At 42.0% G+C, this 22,213-nt stretch overlaps 1 protein-coding gene across 1 annotated transcript in view; it reads left to right on the forward strand.

Annotated features, from left to right (window-relative positions):
* The first annotated feature begins 3,309 nt into the window (after nt 1-3,309).
* Nucleotides 3,310-22,213, forward strand: part of ROCK1 (Rho associated coiled-coil containing protein kinase 1) — a 78,530-nt gene continuing 59,626 nt past the window's right edge. The window contains exon 1 of the mRNA XM_017738254.1: nt 3,310-4,288. Within this exon, the coding sequence (XP_017593743.1) occupies nt 4,196-4,288 (93 nt within the window). The 5' untranslated portion in view covers nt 3,310-4,195. The remainder of the gene's footprint in view (nt 4,289-22,213) is intronic.

Raw genomic sequence — 22,213 nt, forward strand, 5'->3', positions numbered from 1 at the left:
ATTAAAAACTATTACATTACACTCTCAAGTTACAACATGAGTACTTTATCACATGAGACACTTAACCCATACCTGCTTTTGAAAATTAGAATCTATTATCCTTTATGAGTCTGGCAGCCAAAGCCTCCCTTTTACAGTTTCGAAGCAGTGCTCAGAGTTTCCTAGACAGCTGCATGAGTACCTCCCACACAAATTCTATTCTATTTGAGACAGACAGACAAGCACTTTTAGTCCACCACAGTCGTGAGAAAAGCCCAGTCTGACAGACATGTTTGAAACACACACAGTTTGCACACAGCTGAAGACAAACATGGCAGCTTTGCTCGCCACAAACATTGGTAGAGGTTCTCAGGTGTACTGGTCCAGAGGCAAGATCCTTCACTAGCAAATAAACACGTGAGGCTGGGCCTGTCCGATGCCTAGCTCTTGTCTCTCTGTGAATTCTCCAAGGTGCCAAACAATGGGATGGTGCTTCTCTCCACTTACTGTGTGAATGCGGGCCACTGTGAAAAAAAACTGCAAAGAAGCAAAGGGCAAGTGGGAGCAAGACCCGTGTAGCTTTGTTGCAGGGAGATCTGGAGAGGATGCAAGGTGTTTTGTATTTCCAAGAGTACCTGTAAGTTTTCCCATAGACATTGGATAAAACATATAAGTGGCACCTGCTGATCACAGTGGTGATCCTGCCCACTGAGCTGCAGATTCAGGCTTCCTGTTCCGTACTCTATTACAGGCTCATGAATTTTGCATTTTTTCAAGCTAGCCACCTCAAATCACCCTGCTGAGACCTGGCATCATCCCTGTGTATGTTTTAATGCCTAAACCAGGTGCCCAAGGGCACTGTGAATTAGTTGCTGTCTCTCTAATGATGATTTTCATCTTGCTTTAGATGAAGACTGCAAGAAGCATTTTCTCTGTATTTTAGAAATTAGTTACTGCATCACATATGAAATGATCCCAAGCCTACACCCTGTAGCTTGCGGAAATGTTCTCTTTGGACTGTGGTTGCTGAAATGGAATATCTGCATTTCCAAGGGCAACCAAAGCCTCTGAATCAAAGGGCTGTGGTACTAGCCAGCACAAAACGAGAGAGCAAGAAATGTTGCTGTAGCCTGTATTTTTGCTTAACTGTACATACTTCTCAGTAGAAAACGAAAACAAAGATGAAGGCTGTGGGTATGAAAAAGCAAAATGTAGAATGCCATTTCTTATTTTTTCTGAATAAAGCAAGACAGGAAGTACTGACATCCAGGACTGAATAGCTCAAATGCTCTAATACTTGGCTATGAATTTGTTTCTTAACCACGATACGGAAAATAACTCATAATGCTAATGATTCAGGTTTGCTACTGGCAACTGTTCAGTGACTAGATATTAATGACTTGACCATCTCTATGCAATTTATAGCGATGTTTGTAAAAATGCTATTGCCATTCATGGAACTGCAGTGGAAGTCAAAGAACCGAACCAGTCCAGTGGGCTCTGTCCAGTAATATTTGAAATCATTACTTCGCTCGAGTCTCAAGCTGAGCCACAGGAGGATCAGGTTGGATATTAGGAGGAATTTCTTCACAGAAAGGGTTGTTAAACATTGGAATGGACTGCCCAGGGAGATGGTGGGGTCACTATTTCTGGAGGTGTTCAAGAAAAGACTGAACGTAGCACTTAGTGGCATGGTCTAACTGACATGGTGGTGGTTGGTCAAAGGTTGGCCTCGATGATCTCAGAGGCCTTTTCCAACCTAATGGATTCTGTGATTGTTTCCTTATTTGAAGAAAAGGTCCCTGTTGTGGTAAGGGTAAGGTTTGAATTGGAAACACCAACACAGGCTGCACAGGTTACATGTTTAGTGCTGGTATCTATTCTTTCTGTGTTTGGTGTGCTGCCTTGCACATGGCTCTTGTCTGGACATAAACGGGAATGCTTTGAACTTGTGGCACTGCAGAAGCTGGCCTCTCCTTCCCTGGACAACCAGAATGGCAGAGTGGCTGCGACTGAAATGGATCTCTGGAGGTCAGCTTCTCCGATCCCCCTGATCAGGCAGGACACAACCGCAGGATCAAAGAATGGGTCAGGTTGGAAAGGTACTACAGTGGGAAATCTGGTCCAATCTCCTTGCTCAAGCAGGATCATCTCAGAGCACACGGCACAGGACTGTGCCCATAAGGGTCTTGAATATCTCCAGTGAGGGATCACCTAAGGACCACCCACAGCCGGCTGCCCAGGGCCTGGCTTTTGAAGATCCGCAAGGATGGAAGCCACAGCAGCTCTAGGGGCGACCGTGGCTGCCACCTGTCCCCCCGTGCCCGTGCTGTGCCAAGGCGGCGGGAGCCACCAGCTCTGAGGCGCCTCCGGGGATCCGGGGCGGAAACACGGAGGCAACATCCGCACATGGCACGGGGAGCTGGTGGGACGGGCGCCTTTCCCGGCGGGACGCTGCCCCTCGGCTCCGCGCAATTCCCGCCGGAACCGCCGGGCGGGGGCGGGCACACAAAGACAGCGGCTCCCGGAAGAGGGATCCCGGGATGTCACACCCGCCCCGCCCGCACCGGCGCCGAGGCCGAAGCGAACGCGATCCCTGCTGCTCGCTCCCGCCTCTCCCGCTCTTTCCTTCACCACAGCAACGAAGCTGGTGAAAGGTCTGGAGCGCATGTCCCATGAGGAGCGGCTGAGGGGGCTGGGGTTGTTTAGCCTGGAGAAAAGGAGGCTCAGGGTGACCTTATCACTCTCTACAACTCCCTGAAACGAGGGTGTAGCCAGCTGGGGGTCGGCCTCTTCTCCCAGGCAACAAGTGACAGGACAAGAGGGCATGGCCTTTAGCTGCGCCAGAGGAGGCTTAGGTTGGACATCAGGAAGAGTTTCTTCACAGAAGGGGTGATTAGACACTGGAATGGGCCGCCCAGGGAGGTGATGGAGTCACGGTCTCTGGAGGTGCTTAAGGAAAGACTGGACGTGGCACTCAGTGCCCTGATCTAGTTGACGTGGTGGTGTTCGGTCACAGGTTGGCTTGGATGGTCTCAGAGGTCTTTTCCAACCTAATGGATTCTGTGACTGTTTCTGCCATCCCTTCCCAGGCGCGCGCCTCCTGCGACCGCCTCATGTGCGCGCCCCCGCCTCCTTCACCGCGCGCGCACCTCCTGCCGCTGTCCCGTCCCGTCCCCGCCCGCACCGGAGCCGTTCCCCCGCGCATGCGCCCCGCGCCCCGTCCCGACTGTTCAAACAGGAAGGCGGACATGTTAGCTCTCGCAGGTTCCCTCGCAGTTGCCGGACCTCACGCTCTCTCCTCCCCTTAAGCCGCCTCCTTCCCTCCTCCCCTTTCACGCCGCACCCTCGGGTCGGTCCTGAGGCGGTCCGGGCTGCCGTCCTGTCCCTGAGGCGGAGGGGGGGGAGCTGAACCGGCGTTGGCAGCGGCGGGAGGCAGGGAGGAGGAGGAGAGAGGAAGAAAGATGATGCTGCTGCGGCCGCTCCGCCGGTGAGGTGACTCGTCCGCCGCCCGTGGGGGTACTCGCTCGGTGCCTTCCTCGCCCCGTGCCCACGGACGGACCGACCCCACAGCGCTGAGACACGCCGTCGAGAGGATTCCTCTAAGTTTTATTTTTCCATCAGTTTTTGCCTTGTTGGTGTGCCTGCAGGCTTTTGTCTTTTTTCTTTTTCTTTCCTTTTTTTTTTTTTCCCCCTCTTCTGTTGTTTCTTCTGGTTCACCGGAAAGAAAGCGCGCTCCGGAACCTGGCACCGACCCGCCGGCGCTGCAGCAGCAGGGCGAGGAGGAGGGACCGCTACGCTGGATCCCAGGACGGCTTCCCCGGCTGGGAAAATGGGAATGCTGAGACGGTGGGGCCCGAGCAGAGGAGGGAGGGAGAGGAAACCTGCTGCTGCGGAGCTGTGAGCATCCCGGGAAGCTGCGAGCGTGCCTGGAGGAGCGGGGGGAGAAGCAGCCTCGTGCCCCGCCTGCTGCGGGCTCCCCTTGGATTCTCTGCCCTCTTGACGGGGACTTGCCCCAGAGACTTCTGTGATTGAAGGGATCTCGCAGGAGGCGCTTCCTCAGCCCAGTCCAGGCTGCGTGGTTTCTCTTTTGTGGTCGCCTGTTCCTGGTTTGGTTTTTTTTTTTTTTTTTTTACACTTTTTCATTTTATTTAATTTTTTTTTTTAAAAACCTTACTTTGCTCTGGAATAAGGGAAACTTTTTATCTCCGGAAACATGTCGACGGGAGAAAGTTTTGAGTCTCGGTTTGAGAAAATCGACGTGACTTTGAAGGACCCCAAATCCGAAGTGAACGTGGACTGTTTGCTGGTGAGTAGGGAGCGCCGATGGGCCCCCGGTCACGTCTCCCCGAATTCCTTACCCTGTGGGACCGAATCTCGCACTCCTAGCTGAGTCACCGCCCTGCTCAGCTCCGCACTGGTGTTTTGTTTACTCAGCTCTGGGCTGAGGGTGCGTGAATGTGTCTGTGTGCCGGGAGAGCGGCTCATGCCAAGGAGGCGCCTGCCCAGCCCTGCCTCACACTTGTCATCTCTCGCTTCGCGCACCGCTCTGTGCCTCGCCGGCTGTCACAGGGGCGGTGGAGCCTTTCCACAAAGGCGGAATTCGTGAGTGCCACTCCTCTGTGTGAGCGCAGGACTCCGATAGCTTTGATACCAATTCTCTCTCCAACAACTTTTTTAAAGACTGAGGTCCTCTTATGCTGTGGTTAAGCACTGTGGCTCTGACAGTTGCATACGACACGATTAATAAGCCCTTACAGGTGGGCAGGGGTTTAAATGCATTTTAAATTGGTGGTTGTCTTAGGCCTGGGGTGGAGGGCTGCTTGCTTGTTGTTTCCCTCATTGGTCGTACCTAATCACTGGATCTCACCAGTGCTGTCAGGGTTATAACTGCATCATAGAAAAGCAAACCATAACACTTCCTGATCTAAAACCAACCAACGTCATATGGTAGCTGATTGACAGAATTGGATGATCTTTTAGTTCTTATTTAGTTCACTTAGTACCTCAGTAAAGTGCATGCCAAATCCAACCAATTTGTTTGGGATGCGGCTGGGTCCTTAAATATGCCTAGAGATGTCCTTAAATAGTACCAAAGTATAATTTTTGCTTTCACACTGAAGTAGAGAGGGCTTATTTTCTTTGGAGCAAGTGATAGAAGTTCTTTAGTGTATTTTTTTCCCCCCTGGCTTTCTGTTGTCAGAGGAACAAATAAATTGAATTTGTTCCTTGTATGAACTCTGACATTTGGGTTTGGAAGGGAAGGGAGGTGTGGGGGTGGAGATAGCTCTTAATAGTCATTCTTCATTTTCTGCTGCATGGCTCTTGGCAGAAAGCTTGTTTGAGCATAGGGCAGTGGAGAGATTAAAAGAGTAATGCAAGAATCTGTACAAGTTCACAATATTGTTTATTCTCTTTAGTTTATTACTGGTTTGTGAGCTTCTGAAGTGTTGGCAGGTCAAACCTACGTCCCTAGATAAAAGCAGAGCCTTGTGGATGCTGCTGTCACAAAGGAAAATAGCAATGCACCTTCTAGTTAACTTGCTTCTCTTGATCTGCTTTACATATCTGTCGTTTTAGAACCAAAGCTAATGAGGAGACTCTGGTTCTTAGGATATAGTATGTCAGTTTTGGTAAGTCGAGACTAATCAGACGTTTTTACATCCAGGTTCTATGGATAGGTGTCAAGAGTATAGAGTCAGCTAAGAGTCCAGAGTTTGTATTAACCATGGCTCAGTTTGCTACTACGTGCTGTAGTGCTGGTCGTTCTATGGGGACCTTCCTACAGTGATAGGAAGGAATTGGCAGGTATCAGACATGCAGTTGGTAGTATCTTTAACCGTATTCCTTAATCTTATAATCAGTTTAAGGATTTGCCCCATTTCAGTTATCTTAGTTGTGATTAGCAGCTAAGCTGTACTCAGTTTGGGAATGAACTTGTTGGGATGCTTCCTGTCATGCTTGTTGAAAGTTTTAGAACATGTGTTTGCATCACAGATGTTCATGTCCTTTATAGAGACAATTTTTTAGGAAATTTCTTTTAGACTATTACCAATTAAAAAAGAAAATGCTGCTTCTGAGGAAATCAGTTGGTAGGCTAACTTTGTACACGTTTGGTCAATGTATCAGTCTTCCTGCTGGCTGGACTTACACTTTGTTTCACTTGTCTTGGAGTTTTTTCTGTGGAAGAGTTTAAGTATCCTAACACTTTCTAAACAGCTTAAGTATTTTACACCAGTTCTTAATGTGATGATTCACACTACAAGCATTATTCTTGGCCCAAAGTACTACTTATATATCAAATCCATTAAAATCTGTGTGGATATGCTTTTAAGGAAGAAGTGCTTAGGTGTAGGTGTAATGGATCTGCATTTAAAATACCTTCTGAAATGAAATCCCCATTCCCATCCCTGCAAGTCTCAATTAAAGAGGGAAATTTGACAGAATTTAGATGTGGTACACTTAAAAAGAAAATAAAATAATATTTTTCTGATCAGACTGCATACAATTCTTTTTAATAAAACTTTTAAAACCTAAATTATTCTTTACCTTTGGTTAAGGTTGTGCATTGATGTTCCTTGTAACTGCTTTCACTTTTCCTAAGCAAAGGTGATAGCTAACTGTGTGTGTCTGAGTGGAAATACGTGAATAGCTGATACACAGGCACTTCAACATCTGATATTCTATATGTGTAGGTTTAAAATGCTGGGGCTCATTTAGGTTCAGGAAACATTTTTTTGGCTGTATGAAGAAAAGTCTCAGCAGTGCTCTTGGCTTCTCTTAGGATGGTTTTATCCTCTAGCTTTGCTTCATTTTTCTTCTCTTCCTATGTTTCCTCCCCATCAGTTTGTACCCCTTATAGACTAACAGGCAAGACACGGAATAACCTTTAAATCAGCTTTGTAGCCATTTTGGGTTTTGTAAATGTCATAAGCCGTGTTCTGTATGCTAGAAGGGTTCTAAATTTATATGTGAAGTAGTATGAGAACGCTAAGAAAAGAAGATGGGGGTGGGGGCTGATACAAAGGAAGATGTATTACCGTTTCAGGAAGGTGTGGGAGAAGAGTGCTGACAACAGAGCAGAACAGGCGGAAAAGGCTCACCAAGGGCCTTACAACTCCAATTTACATGCTACAGGAAGGAAATTCATAAAGGTGAGGTGCAGGAGAGAGGTGTGTTTATTTTTCATGTTTTCTCTTATGCAACTATAATAAAAACAGAGTAAGAAAATGAATTTAAGTTGCAATTCTCTAAATTTGTTTCTTTGGGTCTTCCATGCACTTGATTTAGCACTAGGTAGGGGAATCATAGATAAACTGTCTTTTTTTTGATAAGGCATGAGGAGGCCCAAGCCTGAGTTAAATGTAGACAATGTGTCACAGCATCATGTAGTGCATTTCCTCAAAATATTTTGTACTAGGAGTCCTACAGTCCCCAAAGATCTAATAATGCTGTGAAGGCTGTGTTAGAGAGGTGGTCACACTCTAGGGTGTGCAGTGGTCAGATCCTGGTGAATTCCATAGGGGTGCTGAGTAGGCCCAAAAGCAGTGTAAGTAACTAACTATTAACTTGAGCTAAGTGTCTCATTTATGAGCTTAAACACTGAAAAGCAGTATTCAGTGAGCATCATTCTACAGCAATTTTTGGAATGAACCCATGTTTTAGTAAATTCTTGGGGTTTATGGGCTTCCAGTTTTTGGAGAGTGGGGAGTTAAAGGGTGTAGTAAGTGAGTAAATGTGGGACATTGTGACCTGAAATTGCCTATGCTTTTGATTCTAAAATAACTAGTAACTTTTTATGAAAATATATTTTGGTGCTCTCTCTGTTCAGGTAAGAACTCAGGAAGAGTGTTTTCATGGTTTATATAGGCACTTGGGTTATTATATACATTCTCTTTATATATATATATAACAATATAATTTTATAATTATTCAGGTACTTAGTCAATTACTTCCATAGCTGATTTTAAAAACTTCACAGTTCTGGTGATCTTAATCTTCAAAGATGTCAAATGTTTCATTTGTTGAGCAGTTTGTCTTCAAATTAACTGACAGTAGTAAACACTGCATATCACAAACTTGTTTTATCTGCTCTCAAGAGGTTTCCGTTTTTGTTGCACCAAAAATACATAACTACAGAGTTTGATTCACCTGTTTTTCCTAGGCCTGTTTCATCAGCTAGATTAATTCATGTTCATCTGTCTTGCATAGGAGAAGGTGAGATGATCTCCTCATCTTTGGGATTTGGAGTTCTACATATATATGTCTGTTAGCAGGCATATTTCCCTTCTACTAAATGTGTTAGAAAGCACTTCTGAAGACCTTGTGATTAGGGATTTGGATAATAAATTTTTAAAAAGCAATAAATAAAAAGTATATGACTGAAAGTACCTTTACTTTGGAGGTGTCTATCCAAATAACTGTTGAAAACACCTTGACTGAAACCACACTAACTCTGCTCTTAAAGTCTGGGTGATCAAATACTAGAGAACTTTGGTATCTGAGAAGCTTCCTTGATTGCTAATGAAGCTTTTTGTATGCAGAAGAAGCAGAACTTCATGAACATTTGCAGATTGTCAGCTTCAGAATTCTGTAAGTTGTCTGAAGATAGTTCAAAGTAAGGGAAAGCGTTGACTGACAAAATCTCCTTGGACATGTTTCTACCATTCTTTAGATCCAAGTGGAAGGTCCTGCAGTTGTCTTGGGGCAGTCACCAGTGTCACTACAGACTGGGTGTTGAATGGTTTGACAGCAGCCCTGTGGAGAAAGACTTGGGGATTTTATCTGAATTTCTGGCTCTTCTGTTGGAGAGTGACCTTTTTGGCAGGGCCTGTTAATGTCAGGACAAGGGCTTTAAAGTGAAAGAGGGTAGATTTAGATTGGACATGAGGAAGAAGTTTTTTACTGGGAGGGTGGTGAGGCAGTGGAACAGAGTGCCTAGAGAAGTCACGGATATTCCATCCCTGGAAGTTTTCAAGACCAGATTGGATGGGGCTTTGAGCAACCTGATTTAGTGGAGGTGTCCTTACCCATGACAGGGGGGTTGGTACTAGATGATCTTTAAGGGTCCCTTCCAACCCAATCATTCTGTGATTTGGTAGTTAGATTCAAAATAAGACTTCTGGCTGACCTAGAAATGCAATTCCAGGTCTTCAAGTTAGCATATCTGGACTTTAGATGCAAAAATAATGAATGTTAATTATTAATGTTAATTGTTGATGTCAATGAACAGTAACATTATGTTATTTAATGTTAAAATTATCTTCTCATTATGTTATTTAACATTAATGTTAATGTTAATATTCTCATCACTATGGATATGAAATACAAAGATTGATGTTAAATTAATGATAAAATATATATCTTGATATGTTAGTCAAAAGTAACAACAACAAAGATGAAACTCTAAGTTGGCTTTGAGAATACAGTAACTTGATGGGCTGTTCTTTCAGGTTGCATCTCCTAAGAATTTTTTAATATTACATTAGCCTTTAGAAAATTAACAGTAGAGATGTGGAACTGTCAAAATGTTAGCTTTTGTTTCATGGTGTATGGTAGGTTTTACAGAGGAATTAATAGTTAACTTAGCCAATTTTTTTGCTTATAAAACTAGAGGCTGTGTAGGAATGTAATTATTTATTTTTCCTATAAAAAGTTTTAATGCGGAATGATAATAGAAAGTTGATGTTAAGACACATTTCAACAAGAGGAATAAAGGCTATAAATGCTCTTACAAAGTAAAAATATTTGTAAACAATGTCCTTTTCCCTGGCAACTACAGAGTGGTTTTTTGTTGCTTGAGGGAAGGAAGAGGGAAACACCTGGAAATTGTTTGTTGGACAAACTGAAAATCAACCTGTTGGTCTGTAAATCTTTGAGGATAATGATAGTTTCAGGAGCCACTCATTGAGAGCTTAATAAATACTGAGAAGCCCTGTGAGCAGATGATGTTGGTAGCCTTACAGTTGCTGTTAGCAGAATTCCCTGGGTCATACTTTAGTTCTACATAAAAATAAAAAGCTTTTTTAGGTCTCTTACCAAAGAACACTGAGATGTTTGTCTTAATACAGGATGTTTATCTTGAATTTAAGAGATCCCAAACCATGTAATTAAAAATCTTTTTTTAGTGGATGTTGCTTGATTTTATTTATCAAAATTCCTTTGTCATCAAGAAATGGCAGTTCCAAATGGAAAGACTGAAAAACTGAACTTATTTCTCTGAGAACAAAATTGGAGAATGGTTGAAAAGTTTCCTGTCTTTGCCTTAATTTGTCCAGTCATTCCAGCAGCAATAAAGCCAGAAGGATGATGAGGCAATATTGGTAAAACTGCAGCACTATGCAAGCAACACCCACTTATAGCTCAGTTAAAGCACGTGCAGATAACACCATCTTTTAGCTTCCTCAGCAGTCTGCTGAAATAAACACTCAAATTAATGCCAAGGCACACAGCATGGACAGCAAACAGGAGGAGCAGGAAGCCACTTGCAGCAGGAAAACTGTGATGCTGGAACATTGGCCTTGGAACAGGCTGCCCGGGGTGGTGATGGAGTCCCCATCCCTGGAGGGACAGTGTAGTTGTGGCACATGGGGACACAGTTTAGTGATTGTCCTTGGCAGTGCTGGGGGGCTTTTCTGACCTAAATGATTCTGTGAACAGTGATTGAACAAGAGATGGAGCTAGATCTTTGAGAAGAAGAAGAGTGGTTTGGAGCTTCTCTTGTCCCTGGTGTTTTGCTGTGCTGAGATGATTGGATTGCCTCTGCTGAAGTCTCCAGTCAGCAGGGTAGAGATGTCTCTGTAGTGTGCTGAGCAGCAGCAGGGTCTGAAGTGCTGTGATGCCTCTTCAGTTACAGCTGTCAGGAGACTGTCTAGGCAAGCAGGGGCTGCTTGGCTGGGTTGGCTGCCCATGTTGCTAAGGGAGAACCGGCGCAGAGCAGCACCAGCTTCTGACTGGAGCCCAGGTCAAAGTCTATTCTGATACTCAAAATCTAGTAAAGGATTGGCTTTCACTAAAGGTTGCCACTCCCTGTCAATATTTATACAATAAAAACTGTCATGGGGACAGTATGTAAGATCTCTTTATTAGTAAGTCCTAATTGAAATCCGACTGCAGATTTCTTTATTTTAGCTTCTCTTATGTTTCTTATATGCATTCATTTTTCTGTTTCTTTCATAGAGTTCAGAAATATCTGGAGGCTTTGTTGGTTTTTGTCAGTTGCATGGTCTGAGATGATGCAAAGACCTAATGCTTGGAAACCTCTGTAGGAAACGCTGCACACACTAAGGCTTTATTTTGGACTCTAGATTGAAACTATCTAAAAGTGTTTCTAGCTTGTGTGTGTCTGGGCTGCAAAGCTTATAATTGAACTGGAAACACAAGTGGAACATGTCCTTGTTTTTTTTACAGATCTTCATGAGTCATAATATTCACTTAGGAAAAATCCTTAAATTCTAATAGTTATGTGAATATTGACTAATTATGTCTTTATATTTTTTTCTCTTAAAAGCAGCATAGTACTCAGTGCTGCATTACATTCAGATGTATTAAGTGCTAAGGTATGAATATATTCGGAGGAAAACTTGATGTGAGACATCTATGTAGAAAATGCATTAATAGAAGATGGCTGTTTTCCTATGTAGTCACTGACTGCTAAGAAAATACTGTTTCTGTGGAGACTGAGCTTAATTTTTAGCGAATAAATAATGGCCAAAAAAACCCCTGACTACATAAAAGTATGTATGTCATCTGGAATGTGCTTTTTGAAGAAGAGGAAGCCAGAAGCTTCTCTTGACATCTGCAGATTTCAGCTAGGAAATTTTTTCCTGTTTTGTGGTTGGAGAAGTTACATTTTCAGCAGATGGTTAGTAAAACTTGTATTATAGCCATAGTGGTTATTTCCAATGGGAAAGTGTGAAGGAATGATGGTTAGGGCATTCATCTCAAACTGGCTACTGTTTGATCATTTATTTCTTTTGTCTAAATCAGTTGCTTTGGATGATGATTTGGAAGTCTGCCTTCTTAATGTTTAATACCATGTGCACAGGGAAAGTAGTATTTTATTGCATATAAATGATTGTTTTTTCACAGAATTATTGAGGCTGAAAGGAACCTCTGGAGGTCCCTCATCCCCCTGCTGTGATAGAGTGGCCTAGATCAGGTTGCCCAGGAAGGTCTTTGAGCATCTCAAAGGTGGTGAACTCCACAACTTCTCTGGGCAACGTGTAATTTTCCACTTCTCAGAAGAATACTTACTCTGTTGACATGTCATACAGCGGAAAATAAAATTCACCAAAAATAGTAGAGAAGTCATCAGTATTCATTTGGCATTTATTTGCAGAGTTTTGGCCTTCCTGTTCAGTAAACCTATTTCTAGCCCAAATAATTTTTTGAAAGGTATCTGCCACAGAAGACCTGAGGAACTTTCTGTGTGGAGGCATTTGTAGATTCAGATATTTTAAGCATGAAGGTTTGTATCTGAGAAGCCAGTTGCTGTGAATTTATAAGCTCATGTTTAATTTGTGACTGTGGTTGAAACAGATGTAGAATTTTTCTGTTGGAGCTAAAAAGAGAGTGAATACCTTGCTGTGATGTCCAGTTTGCACTCCATGAGTGCCACTTCAGTTTTTCATGATTATGTAGCCTTGTGTTTTCTGTATCTGTGTACACACATTGTTTTCTTCCTGACAGGCAGCGAGGGAGGCTGGGTAGGACTTCCTTATTGACCTGGAAATGTGAAAGACTTCCTGACAGTGATGGGACAGGGACTTGTCCCTGAGAGACAGGTGAAGAGGAGATACTAACTGTGGAGTTTTCAGGCAGAGTCTTCAGAGGAGAGACTTCAACTTCAGACTTTGACTTCAGAGAAGTTGAAGTGTGAAGTGCCAGTACAACAAGCACCATCTTCATAGAGTATGGATGACAGTTCAGCATGGTAATTCCACCATTGACACCTGGGAGCTCATTTGACCACAAGTGTGGATTGATTCTGTTAAGTACTTAAGAGGGGAGGAAACCTCTGCAGCCAGGCGGTAATCGAGTAGGAGTGGATGGGGAAGATTCTTCAGGGAGGAGTGAGGTCGAGGGTCAGACAATCAACAAGTTAGTGTTGGTTATACTTGGCTTGTGCTTTTTTGCAGATGCTGGGTTTTGCTAATTATACCAGGCAGGGCGTGAATCTGTGGTTGAAAATAGAGGTAATGCCTCTGATGCCTCACAACTTTGTATTGATACTATGCGCTGCTGTCAGTATTAGAGGTAGAATCATAGAATTCCCTTCTTTGTTATGAATCTGCTTATACGAATGTATTTTTATACTAATCTCTTCTTAGAAAGTAGCTTTGACTGTAGGCATGCAAAGAATCCTGTCAGTATTGAGCTGAGAGAATTTATTCTCCCCTTTCAAAGAGGGAAGTCTTCCTTCAACTTAATTTACTACAAAGTTCATTGGCAATTAAACAATTGCCAGCATAACAGTGATACAGTTTTTGGTGGTCTTGGGATCATTCAAACCTGCTGTTACATGCTATATATACATACATATATATATATATACTCTTTTGTGGAAATTCAAGGCCAAGAGTGGTGCCAGCCAAATGATAGACTCGTTAGGAACTGAAGTTTTTGCTCTGCTAATATTGGCAACAATCATCATGGCTTTTGAAAGAGGGGCTGTTGTTGCAAACGTTTGTGAAGCTAAGATGGTGACATAAATAGGAAATTACCCATGAAGACCTGTGAGTGAGTGAAAGCTGAACTATTGATGCGATTGTGTATTTTATTGGGCTGCTTTTTGTTTGAGCAGTGGATTTGTTGGTTGGTTGTTTTGTCTTTTTTTTTTTCAATACATTGAGTTTATAATTGGACATGCCATTAAAGAGCTGGGCTTTCTCTGTAGAGAATAAATCAGTAGGCTTCCTGGAAGAGTTTTTGTCTTCTGTCTTTTACTAAAATGCCCATGGCTATTTTTAGCCTTTCTTACACCCCACAAACTGTTTTGTGCATATGGATTTTGGAAATAGCATGACCTTAAGGTGTTTGGATATGGTTTTGACTTGCCGAAATCAGGTGGTTGGAGAAATCATCAGAGCTAGTCACAATGTGGTTCTGAATCAAGCTATGAAGACTCTTGTTAGGAAAACCATATTTAGGAGAATTCTGTGTTGTTTGTCTAAAGAATAAAGTTGTAATACAAAGAAAGTCTTGTATCACATAACTTGCATGCCCAGAGCTGTTCATTGATTCTGCGGGGTGGATTGGAGTAAGGAAAGGACTAAAAGTCTCTCTTACTTTAATTCTTGATGAATGTAAGGTCAGAGGAGTCTTTAAAGTGTTTTCCTTTTGTTTCTTTTCTGTCCTCGAATGCCTTCTGGCTTTGATAAGAAAGCTTTTGTCCTTCTGAATGCAATGTATACGTAACACTATTATCATCAGTAGTTTGGGCTTGGGATATAAGCAGAGATACCATTCAGAGGTAAAATTGGGGTGTTATGACGCTGGTGCTGATGGAGCTGCTTTGGTTCTGGGACTGCAGTGATTGTACAAAACTCCTCTGTGACTTTCTGTGCCTTCTGTGTAATTCATTTTGAGTGGCATCAGGGAATAGTCGGGATGGCTGCATTATTCTTTTCTTTGGTCATGACAGTCTCCTCTTTGAGCCCCTGGCAAAGAAGGGAGTCAGATTAACTTTCACCTTAATATAAAGAATGGCTTCTATCAGATAAAGAATAGTTTCTATCATAGTTCCTGGTAAGTTCATAGGAAAGAAGGGTCTGAGAACCATGAATTCTAGGGGGGAGAAAAAGGGATTTATTTTTTAAATTTTTTTTTTTTTTGTAATGTACCCTTTCTTGTTGCAGTTTGACAAACTCATAGATATGGTCAGGAATAAAAGATTAATTAAAACCATTTATTTGCAGGTTGGGAAGTTTCTTTCAAAGTTTCTGATGCCCTGTGAGTAGAAGCTTAATTTTTCAGTGTAAGGTTCAACCAGAGTAGGCAGCTGAAGGTTTTTGTTCAAATCTGGCTATCTTGTGAGAGGTTGTCTAGCTCTACCAAAGCAGGACACCTTTTGCTTTTTTTCTTGTGTGTTTCAACATCAGCAGACTTACCTTAGAGTGGTGCTTCATTACTCATATTTTGTGGGAGGAAATAACAGTATTCAGCAAGGGTGTATTGTAGAAACAAGTTGAAATCCTAAGGTTTCTTCTGACTGATAATTCCTCTTACAGGCCCTTGCATTTAATTTAAGAAAAAGTCTTCTGAGCTGATGGGTTAGCAAAAGTGGAAAAAAAAGAAATGGGGTGATGAGGTTTTTAAAAATTACTTTAAAAAGTATTATGATTTTACAAAATAAGTTTATTTTTCCAGAAGAGTTGGAATCAACATAACTTCTTTCATAGCAGTGGAAAAAGACACAATCTTTAACAAGTAACTTGTAACTCTGAGCTAAAGTTTATGCTTAAGATTAGATAATTCTCTGAAGATCTTGCTTCCCTTGAATTTCATCATGATAAACAAATGGCCTTCAGGTATAATGAAGTGCAACTCACAGAAATAAGCTGGTTTATTGGTTAAGCTTCCTTTTTACATCCAGAAGAAGGTGGAAGCAGTGTTACCCATAAGAGCACAATTAAGTTGGGCAGGATACCTGTGTCCTCATCTCTGCAAAACAGAAGAATCACTTAATTTTTAAATACAGAAGCGTGGTGTCTGTTGTCCTGATTTTATGTTTTTCAGTCTTCAGATTATTTGTTTCACTTTTGCAGTAGAAGTAAAACCAGTAATCAAGTTCTGATATAAAAAGGAGAAGCAACTAATGGGGCAGTTGACAAAAATTATTTTGTCAGTAATGCCAGTCCTGTCAATTTATTAATCGAGTTAATTCTTAAACTTGTGCAGTGGATATTTGCCTACCATGAATTACTTAATTCTTGATAGTTATAGAAAATAACTTTCTCCTTTTGATGTTGAGGTTGTGGAAAGTCAATCATTCAGTTTAAATGCTTCTGGTTTGAATACCAGTCAAATATTTCTTGAAAAGACAGGAGTTGAAATGAAAATTGGTGTGCCATGTTATCCTCTTGCCTTAGTAAATAAAATACCAAAAAAAAAGGAAGCATCAGTGCAGTATCCTTGATACTCTGATACATCCTTCTTTACTTTTGAATATTTTTAACAGCAGAACACAACAGATTATACTTATGGTGTGGCAGGGATAGGGTGCAAGAACAAAAAAAAAATTGCCCTTTGTGGAGAAGACTTGTCTGTCTGAAAGATATATATATATATGTATACAGATATGAGGTTTGGAAAACGGGCAGAGAAATTAGTAAGATGATAGATACAGATGATTTTGGTGTTGGAATTGTTTGTTTTGCCTAATGTGCTGTAAGTTAGGGCTTCCTGATTTCTTCAGCCTTTTTGTGAGACTGTTTTGAATTTCTGTTTCCTGCATCTAAAATAAGGAAGTACTTCCCCACCCCTCACAATTTGTGGGTTTGGTGGTGTGGAGGCAAGCTGCTTTTTGTACTCTTTTTAAGGGGTAGGGAAATTTCACTGGTAGTACCATCGAGTATTCAAAAAGCAGACATCAAGCTGCAAGGACGTGTCAAATGTGAATGGCCAACAAAAACCTCCACAGCAGGACTTAAGGTCAAAAGGGAGGCGTGAGTCTGTTTAACATTGCATCTTCATTGATATGTTACAAACTGCTATTTTAATATAACCCATTGCTTTCAAATTTTTAAATATTTTCATAGAATCACAGAAGTAAAGAGTTGAAATGGACCCACAAGGATCATCCTGACCTTGCATGTTACAAACCCCAAGAATCACACCTTAGGGCATTGTTGGAATGCTTCTTGGACTCTGTCAGGGTTGGTGCTGTGGCCCGTTCCCTGGGGAGCCTGTTCCAGTGCCTGACCACCCTCTGGGTGAAGAACCTTTTCCCAATATCCAACCTGAACATCCCCTGACACAGCTTCATGCCATTCCCTTGGGTCCTGTCACTGGTCATGAGAGGGAAGAGACCAGTGTCTGCCCCTCCACTTCCCCTCGTGAGGATGTTGCAGGCTGCAGTGAGGTCTCCCCTCAGTCTCTTCCAGGCTGAACAAGCCAAGTGATCTCAGCCACTCCTTGTAAAGCTCTTAACCACCCTTGTGGCCCTCTTTTAGACACTCTCTAAAAGCTTTGTATCTTTCTTATATTGTGGCACCCTAAACTGCCCCCAGCACTCAAGGTGAGGCTGCCCCAGTGCAGAGCAGAGTGGGACAATCTCCTCCCTTGCCCGGCTGGTGATGCTGTACCTGATGCCCCCAGGACAGGGTTGGCCCTCCTGGCTGGCAGGGCACTGCTGACTCAGATTCAACTTGCCATCGACTAGGAGCCCCAGGTCCCTTTCCTCAGCACTGCTTTCCAGCCTCCTGTTCCAGTCTGTATGTACTCGGATGGTTGCCCCATCCGAGGCGCAGAATCCAGCACCTGTCTTTGTTAAACTTCACATGTTTGATGGTTGCCCAGCCCTCAAATTTGTTGATGTCTCCCTGCAGGGTGTCTCTGCCTTCGAGGGAGTCAACAGCTCCTCCCAATTTATCACTGGCATACTTACTTAGTATTGCTTCCAGTCCTGCATCCAAGTCAGTTTTGAAGATGTTGATGAGCACAAGGCCCTGTGGAGGGATAGAGCCCTGCAGAACCCCGCTAGTGATGGGTCGGCAGTCTGATGGCACTGCATTCACTACAACCCTTTGCGCCTGACCCGTGAACCAGATGTTCGACCATCCCATGGTGTGTTTATCCAGCTGAATGCTGGACATTTGGTCCAGTAGGACACTGTGGGAGACAGTATTGAAAGCTTTACTGAAATCCCAAAAGATTAGATCAGCTGGCTTCCCTTGATACCTAGGTGGGTTACCTTGTCATAAGAGGGAATTAAGTTTGTCGAGCAGGACTTTCCCCTCAGGAACCCATACTGATTGTGACTGATGACTACATTGTCCTGCAGGTGTTTTTCAATACCTCCCCAAATAATCTTTTCTATACTAGTCGTTGAAGTGACACTGACAGGCCTGTAGTTTCCAGGGTCGTCCTTGCCCTTCTTGAAAATTGGGACAATGTTTACCAGCTTCCAGTCAGCTGGAACCTCTCTAGATTCCCAAAACTGTTCAAAAATCATTGAGAGAGTTATCCTTTTGACTTAGAGTTGTAGTTTTCTTAAGTTCTGGATGTTCCCACAGACAAATAGGGAAAACTGATTTACATGGACATGGGTTTGTGACTGCAAAATACTGTTTTTAAGTAAAGAAAATTAGTTTCTTTGCATGCTAATGCGTATTAATACATGAACCTAAAAATTACTGTGCTTCAATATAATAAGTAAATTTTTACATTACATTAGCTCTTTTAGTAGCATGTTCATAATGTTCATCAGTCTCTTTGCACTGAATGTATGGTAGAGAATTGATTGTGTTTCTCGGGGGAAAACTGCATACAAAGAGGAGCTTCATGAAATTTGGTGCTTTCAATAGAAAAGTGTCACTACTGGCTGTTTGAACTGTGTTGTGCATGTATATGAAGCTGTTAAAATGAAGATTTATGCATTTTAAGTTGCAGTTAACTGCAGTGTCCAATGCTCAGTAGTATAGCAGGAGACTGTTCCTGTTTCCCATAGTTTCCAGTAGTGTAATCACTGGAGGAAAGGGGGAACATCACTAAAATGTTCCATTGACCTAAGCAGTTTGAGGGTTGTAATAAACAAAGTTTGTTAGTTCTCTGAAATAATTCTCCTTCTTGTTAGCCTTACATACTGATTAGGTAGTGGGTTTGTACCTTAATGAATTCATATGCAACAATTGCTTGCTTTCTAAGTCTGAAGGTGTGCTTAACAGATTTCCAGGAAAGCCTTTCTGTGAAAAGCTTCATTAATCACTTGAGATCATAATTAAATAAGTGAATTGGCTAAAAAGAAAAAAAATTATGCTCAGTACATTCACAGACTTTTATATACATGTGTACACACTCCATAGTGATGATAAATATGAAATCATGACATTCATTTTCCTTTAAAAAAAAAAACTTGCAAATTCAGTTGAGGTACTCTAAGTTTCAGAAAAAATGGATCGGAGGTGTTGTTTTCAGTACTGTGCAATTATAATTTTCTGCTCTAAATTTTGTTAGAAGGAAACTATGATGAGAATATTTCTGTATGCTGAGTAGTGACACCAAAATTGCACAAGGAATAATCTACCTAAAGTTTTCTAATAGAGGGTTAATTTTGGTGAGACATCAAATGTATACTATTTTAAAAATAGATCTTGTGGTGGTCAGTGGGTTTTACTCAGGCTTGCAGCCTGTCACAAGTGGGGTCTTCCATGGGTGGATGCTGGGCCTAATGCTGTCCAACATCTTCCTGCATGACCTGGATGGTGGCATTGAAAGCACCCTGAGCAAATTTGCGGATGACACTGAACTGACTAGTGAGGGGACCCTACAGAAGGAAGAGATGTCTTACAGAGAGAGCTGGACAGGCTGGAAGAGTGGGCTGAGTTTACACTGATTTTACAGGCTGGGATCTGTGAGGTTGGGAGCAGCCTCACTGACCTGGGGGCCTGTTGGACAACAAGGTGAACACAAGTCAGCAGAGCATGGCTGCAGCAGCAAAGGTAAACTAGATCCCGGGCTGCATCCACAGAGGGGTTACTAGGAGAATGGAAGGTGTGATCATTCCACTCAGTGCTGGTAAGGCCACATCTGTAGGGAGGTGTCCAGTTCTTGTTCCTGCAACCCAAGGAGAGTTCTAAAGGAGGGTCACAAAGGTGATCAAAAGGCTGGAGAACTTGCCTTGTGAGGGAAAAGTGAAGGTGTTTCCCTGGAGAAGGTGTGGGGGAGACTTCATCACAGTGTCCCAGAACTAAAAAGACAGCTACAAGGAAGATGATAGAGATCTTTTCAGGAGGAGAAAACAAGGGCCAACATGTACAAGTTGCATTGGGAGAGATTTATATAAGAAAGAAATTTTTTGCTGTGACAGTAGTCAGTCACTGGAACAATTTCCCCAAGGATGTGGTAGAGTTCCCATTGGTGGTGGTTTTCAAGACTCAGCAGGGTGCTAGGCAATCTCATCAAGGCTCCCTTTTGCATGAACAGTTGGACCAGGTGAACTTTTGAGGTACCACCAGATCTGGGCTGTTCTATGATTCTCTGTCTTTGGAGAAGACACCTCTACAGTATTTCACAGGTTGGTTTCCCCTTTGCCTTTCCCTAGCTTTGTTTCAGAGCCTCAGTGAAGCTCTTAAATCAGTGCAATGTGTTTGCAGCAGTGCTAGTTAAGCACAAAGTAATGATATGTGCAATATGTACAAATTGTTTTCTCAGCTGTAGCTATCAAGGTCCCATTTTCTGAAGTGACACTGTACAGGATATGGTATCTGTGCTGAGCAGCATGATGTTAATTTCTCTTTTACCAGCAGATCTTCTCTGATGAGAGCGAAAGAGACTTTAAGAGAAAAACCTTTAAAGCTAGTGGCCTGAAGACACAGAAGAAACTCAACCACAGAATGCATGCACAACAAATCTAGTTTCTAAGTGGACAAAAATATAAACTGTTGTTATTTTCTTAAATATTTTTCACTATCAATGGCAACTTCAATAGCAATAGTATCTGAATTTAAAAAAGCAACAGGAAAAGCACCTCCCACAGAGTTAATTTTTGTTAATACTCTAGGAGTTAAGATGAACTCCATCTGGAAGGAGGAAAAATATATTCCGAGGATTTAAACCAACAAATGCAAGTTATCCATTTAGATTGGAAAGATACCTCTGCTAAGCTAAGAGAAGCTTGCAAAATGATCAGGAGCTAGTAGGATTTTTGTCTTACAATGGTTTCAGGTGAGAAGTTTCTTGATTAGTATAAAACTCTCCAAATGAAGAATTAGCATAGAATGAAGCTTTCAGTAAATAGAATGTAGTTCTTGTGAGTATGGAAGTAATATAGGTAATTTGGATATGAAAGATTGTTACCATATACAGTCAGATATAGTCAAACAACATTTAACTTTTACTACATGAAGAGATACAGTTTATTTCAGCATAAAATCAAGGCTTCAAGTACGCTTTCAAAAAATAACAGAAGTAGTTGGTTGAATCTGTATTTCTGATAAAGCCCTAAGGATTATAAAGAAAAAAAATAGCTTAAACTATGCTCTAATTTCAAGTGTATTTTATTTCTCAGCAGATTATTATTCTGTAATAAAACTTAGAAGTGCTGGGGATTCGTTTTGGAATTCCACTTCTACAATGAGCCTGGTATTAGAGGGATCTGTAGCAAGAATGCTCAGGCCAGTCCATCAAGAGCAAGGCCACAGTCTTTCTGCAACAGCCTTGTCTCTGTTTTGTGAGCCAGCGTCTATTACAGCTACTGCCCTCATGCTACATTCAGTAGCTGTTGTAATTAGATACGGGCCTTCTAGAATTTACCTCCCTTTTATGTTTTGGGTTGTGGGGCAGGAGGACAGCTACCATGGTTCATAGCAGAAGGTGTATTAGATGAAATAAGAGTGCATTGGAAGAACTCGGTGGAAAGAGCAAATCAAATTCCAGCTATTGCTTACAGTGTTTCCCAGTTGCAGTTATGTGAGGCCATTGGCATTCCCCACTCACTTTTGAAGAAATGAGATGCTCCAACATCTGTGGTGCCAAACAGGTAAATTCAATCACTGTCACTGTGGTGTGGCAAGGAAAAGAGGTTAAATCAGGATGTCTTTTAGTTACCCCTTTACCATCAGAGTTCTTGTTATGTTTCTGCTGGTTCAGAATAGTTCAGTGTGTTGGTAGCTACTCTTGACAGAAGACCTAAGCCAAGTGGCCTTCGAAGACACTCAAAGGTATGCTTCTCTCTTCTTGCAGAAAATAGCAGATTTATTTGAGGATTGATAAGGAATATTATCATATTCTGTTTTCATCGTTTTTAAGTTCATACTGCTGATAATTAAAATTTTTTTTTAATTTGGTAATGAAAAGTCAAATATGTTTTTTGCCATGCTCATGATATTGAACAGCGTTTGGAAACTGAACAAGTCAGGCTTTAGGATATTCAGAAGATTTTCTGCTGTTAAGATTAACTTCTATGTAGAAATAGTATGTAAGAATTCACAACTACTCCACTCAACTTTTTTTCTGAATTTTCTTGCTTCTTGTCTTCTGGACAGCCATGAACTTTTATATTGGTTTTCAGCAG

This window comes from Corvus brachyrhynchos, unplaced genomic scaffold (genome assembly GCF_000691975.1).
Source record: "Corvus brachyrhynchos isolate BGI_N302 unplaced genomic scaffold, ASM69197v1 scaffold106, whole genome shotgun sequence".
NCBI lineage: Eukaryota > Metazoa > Chordata > Aves > Passeriformes > Corvidae > Corvus > Corvus brachyrhynchos.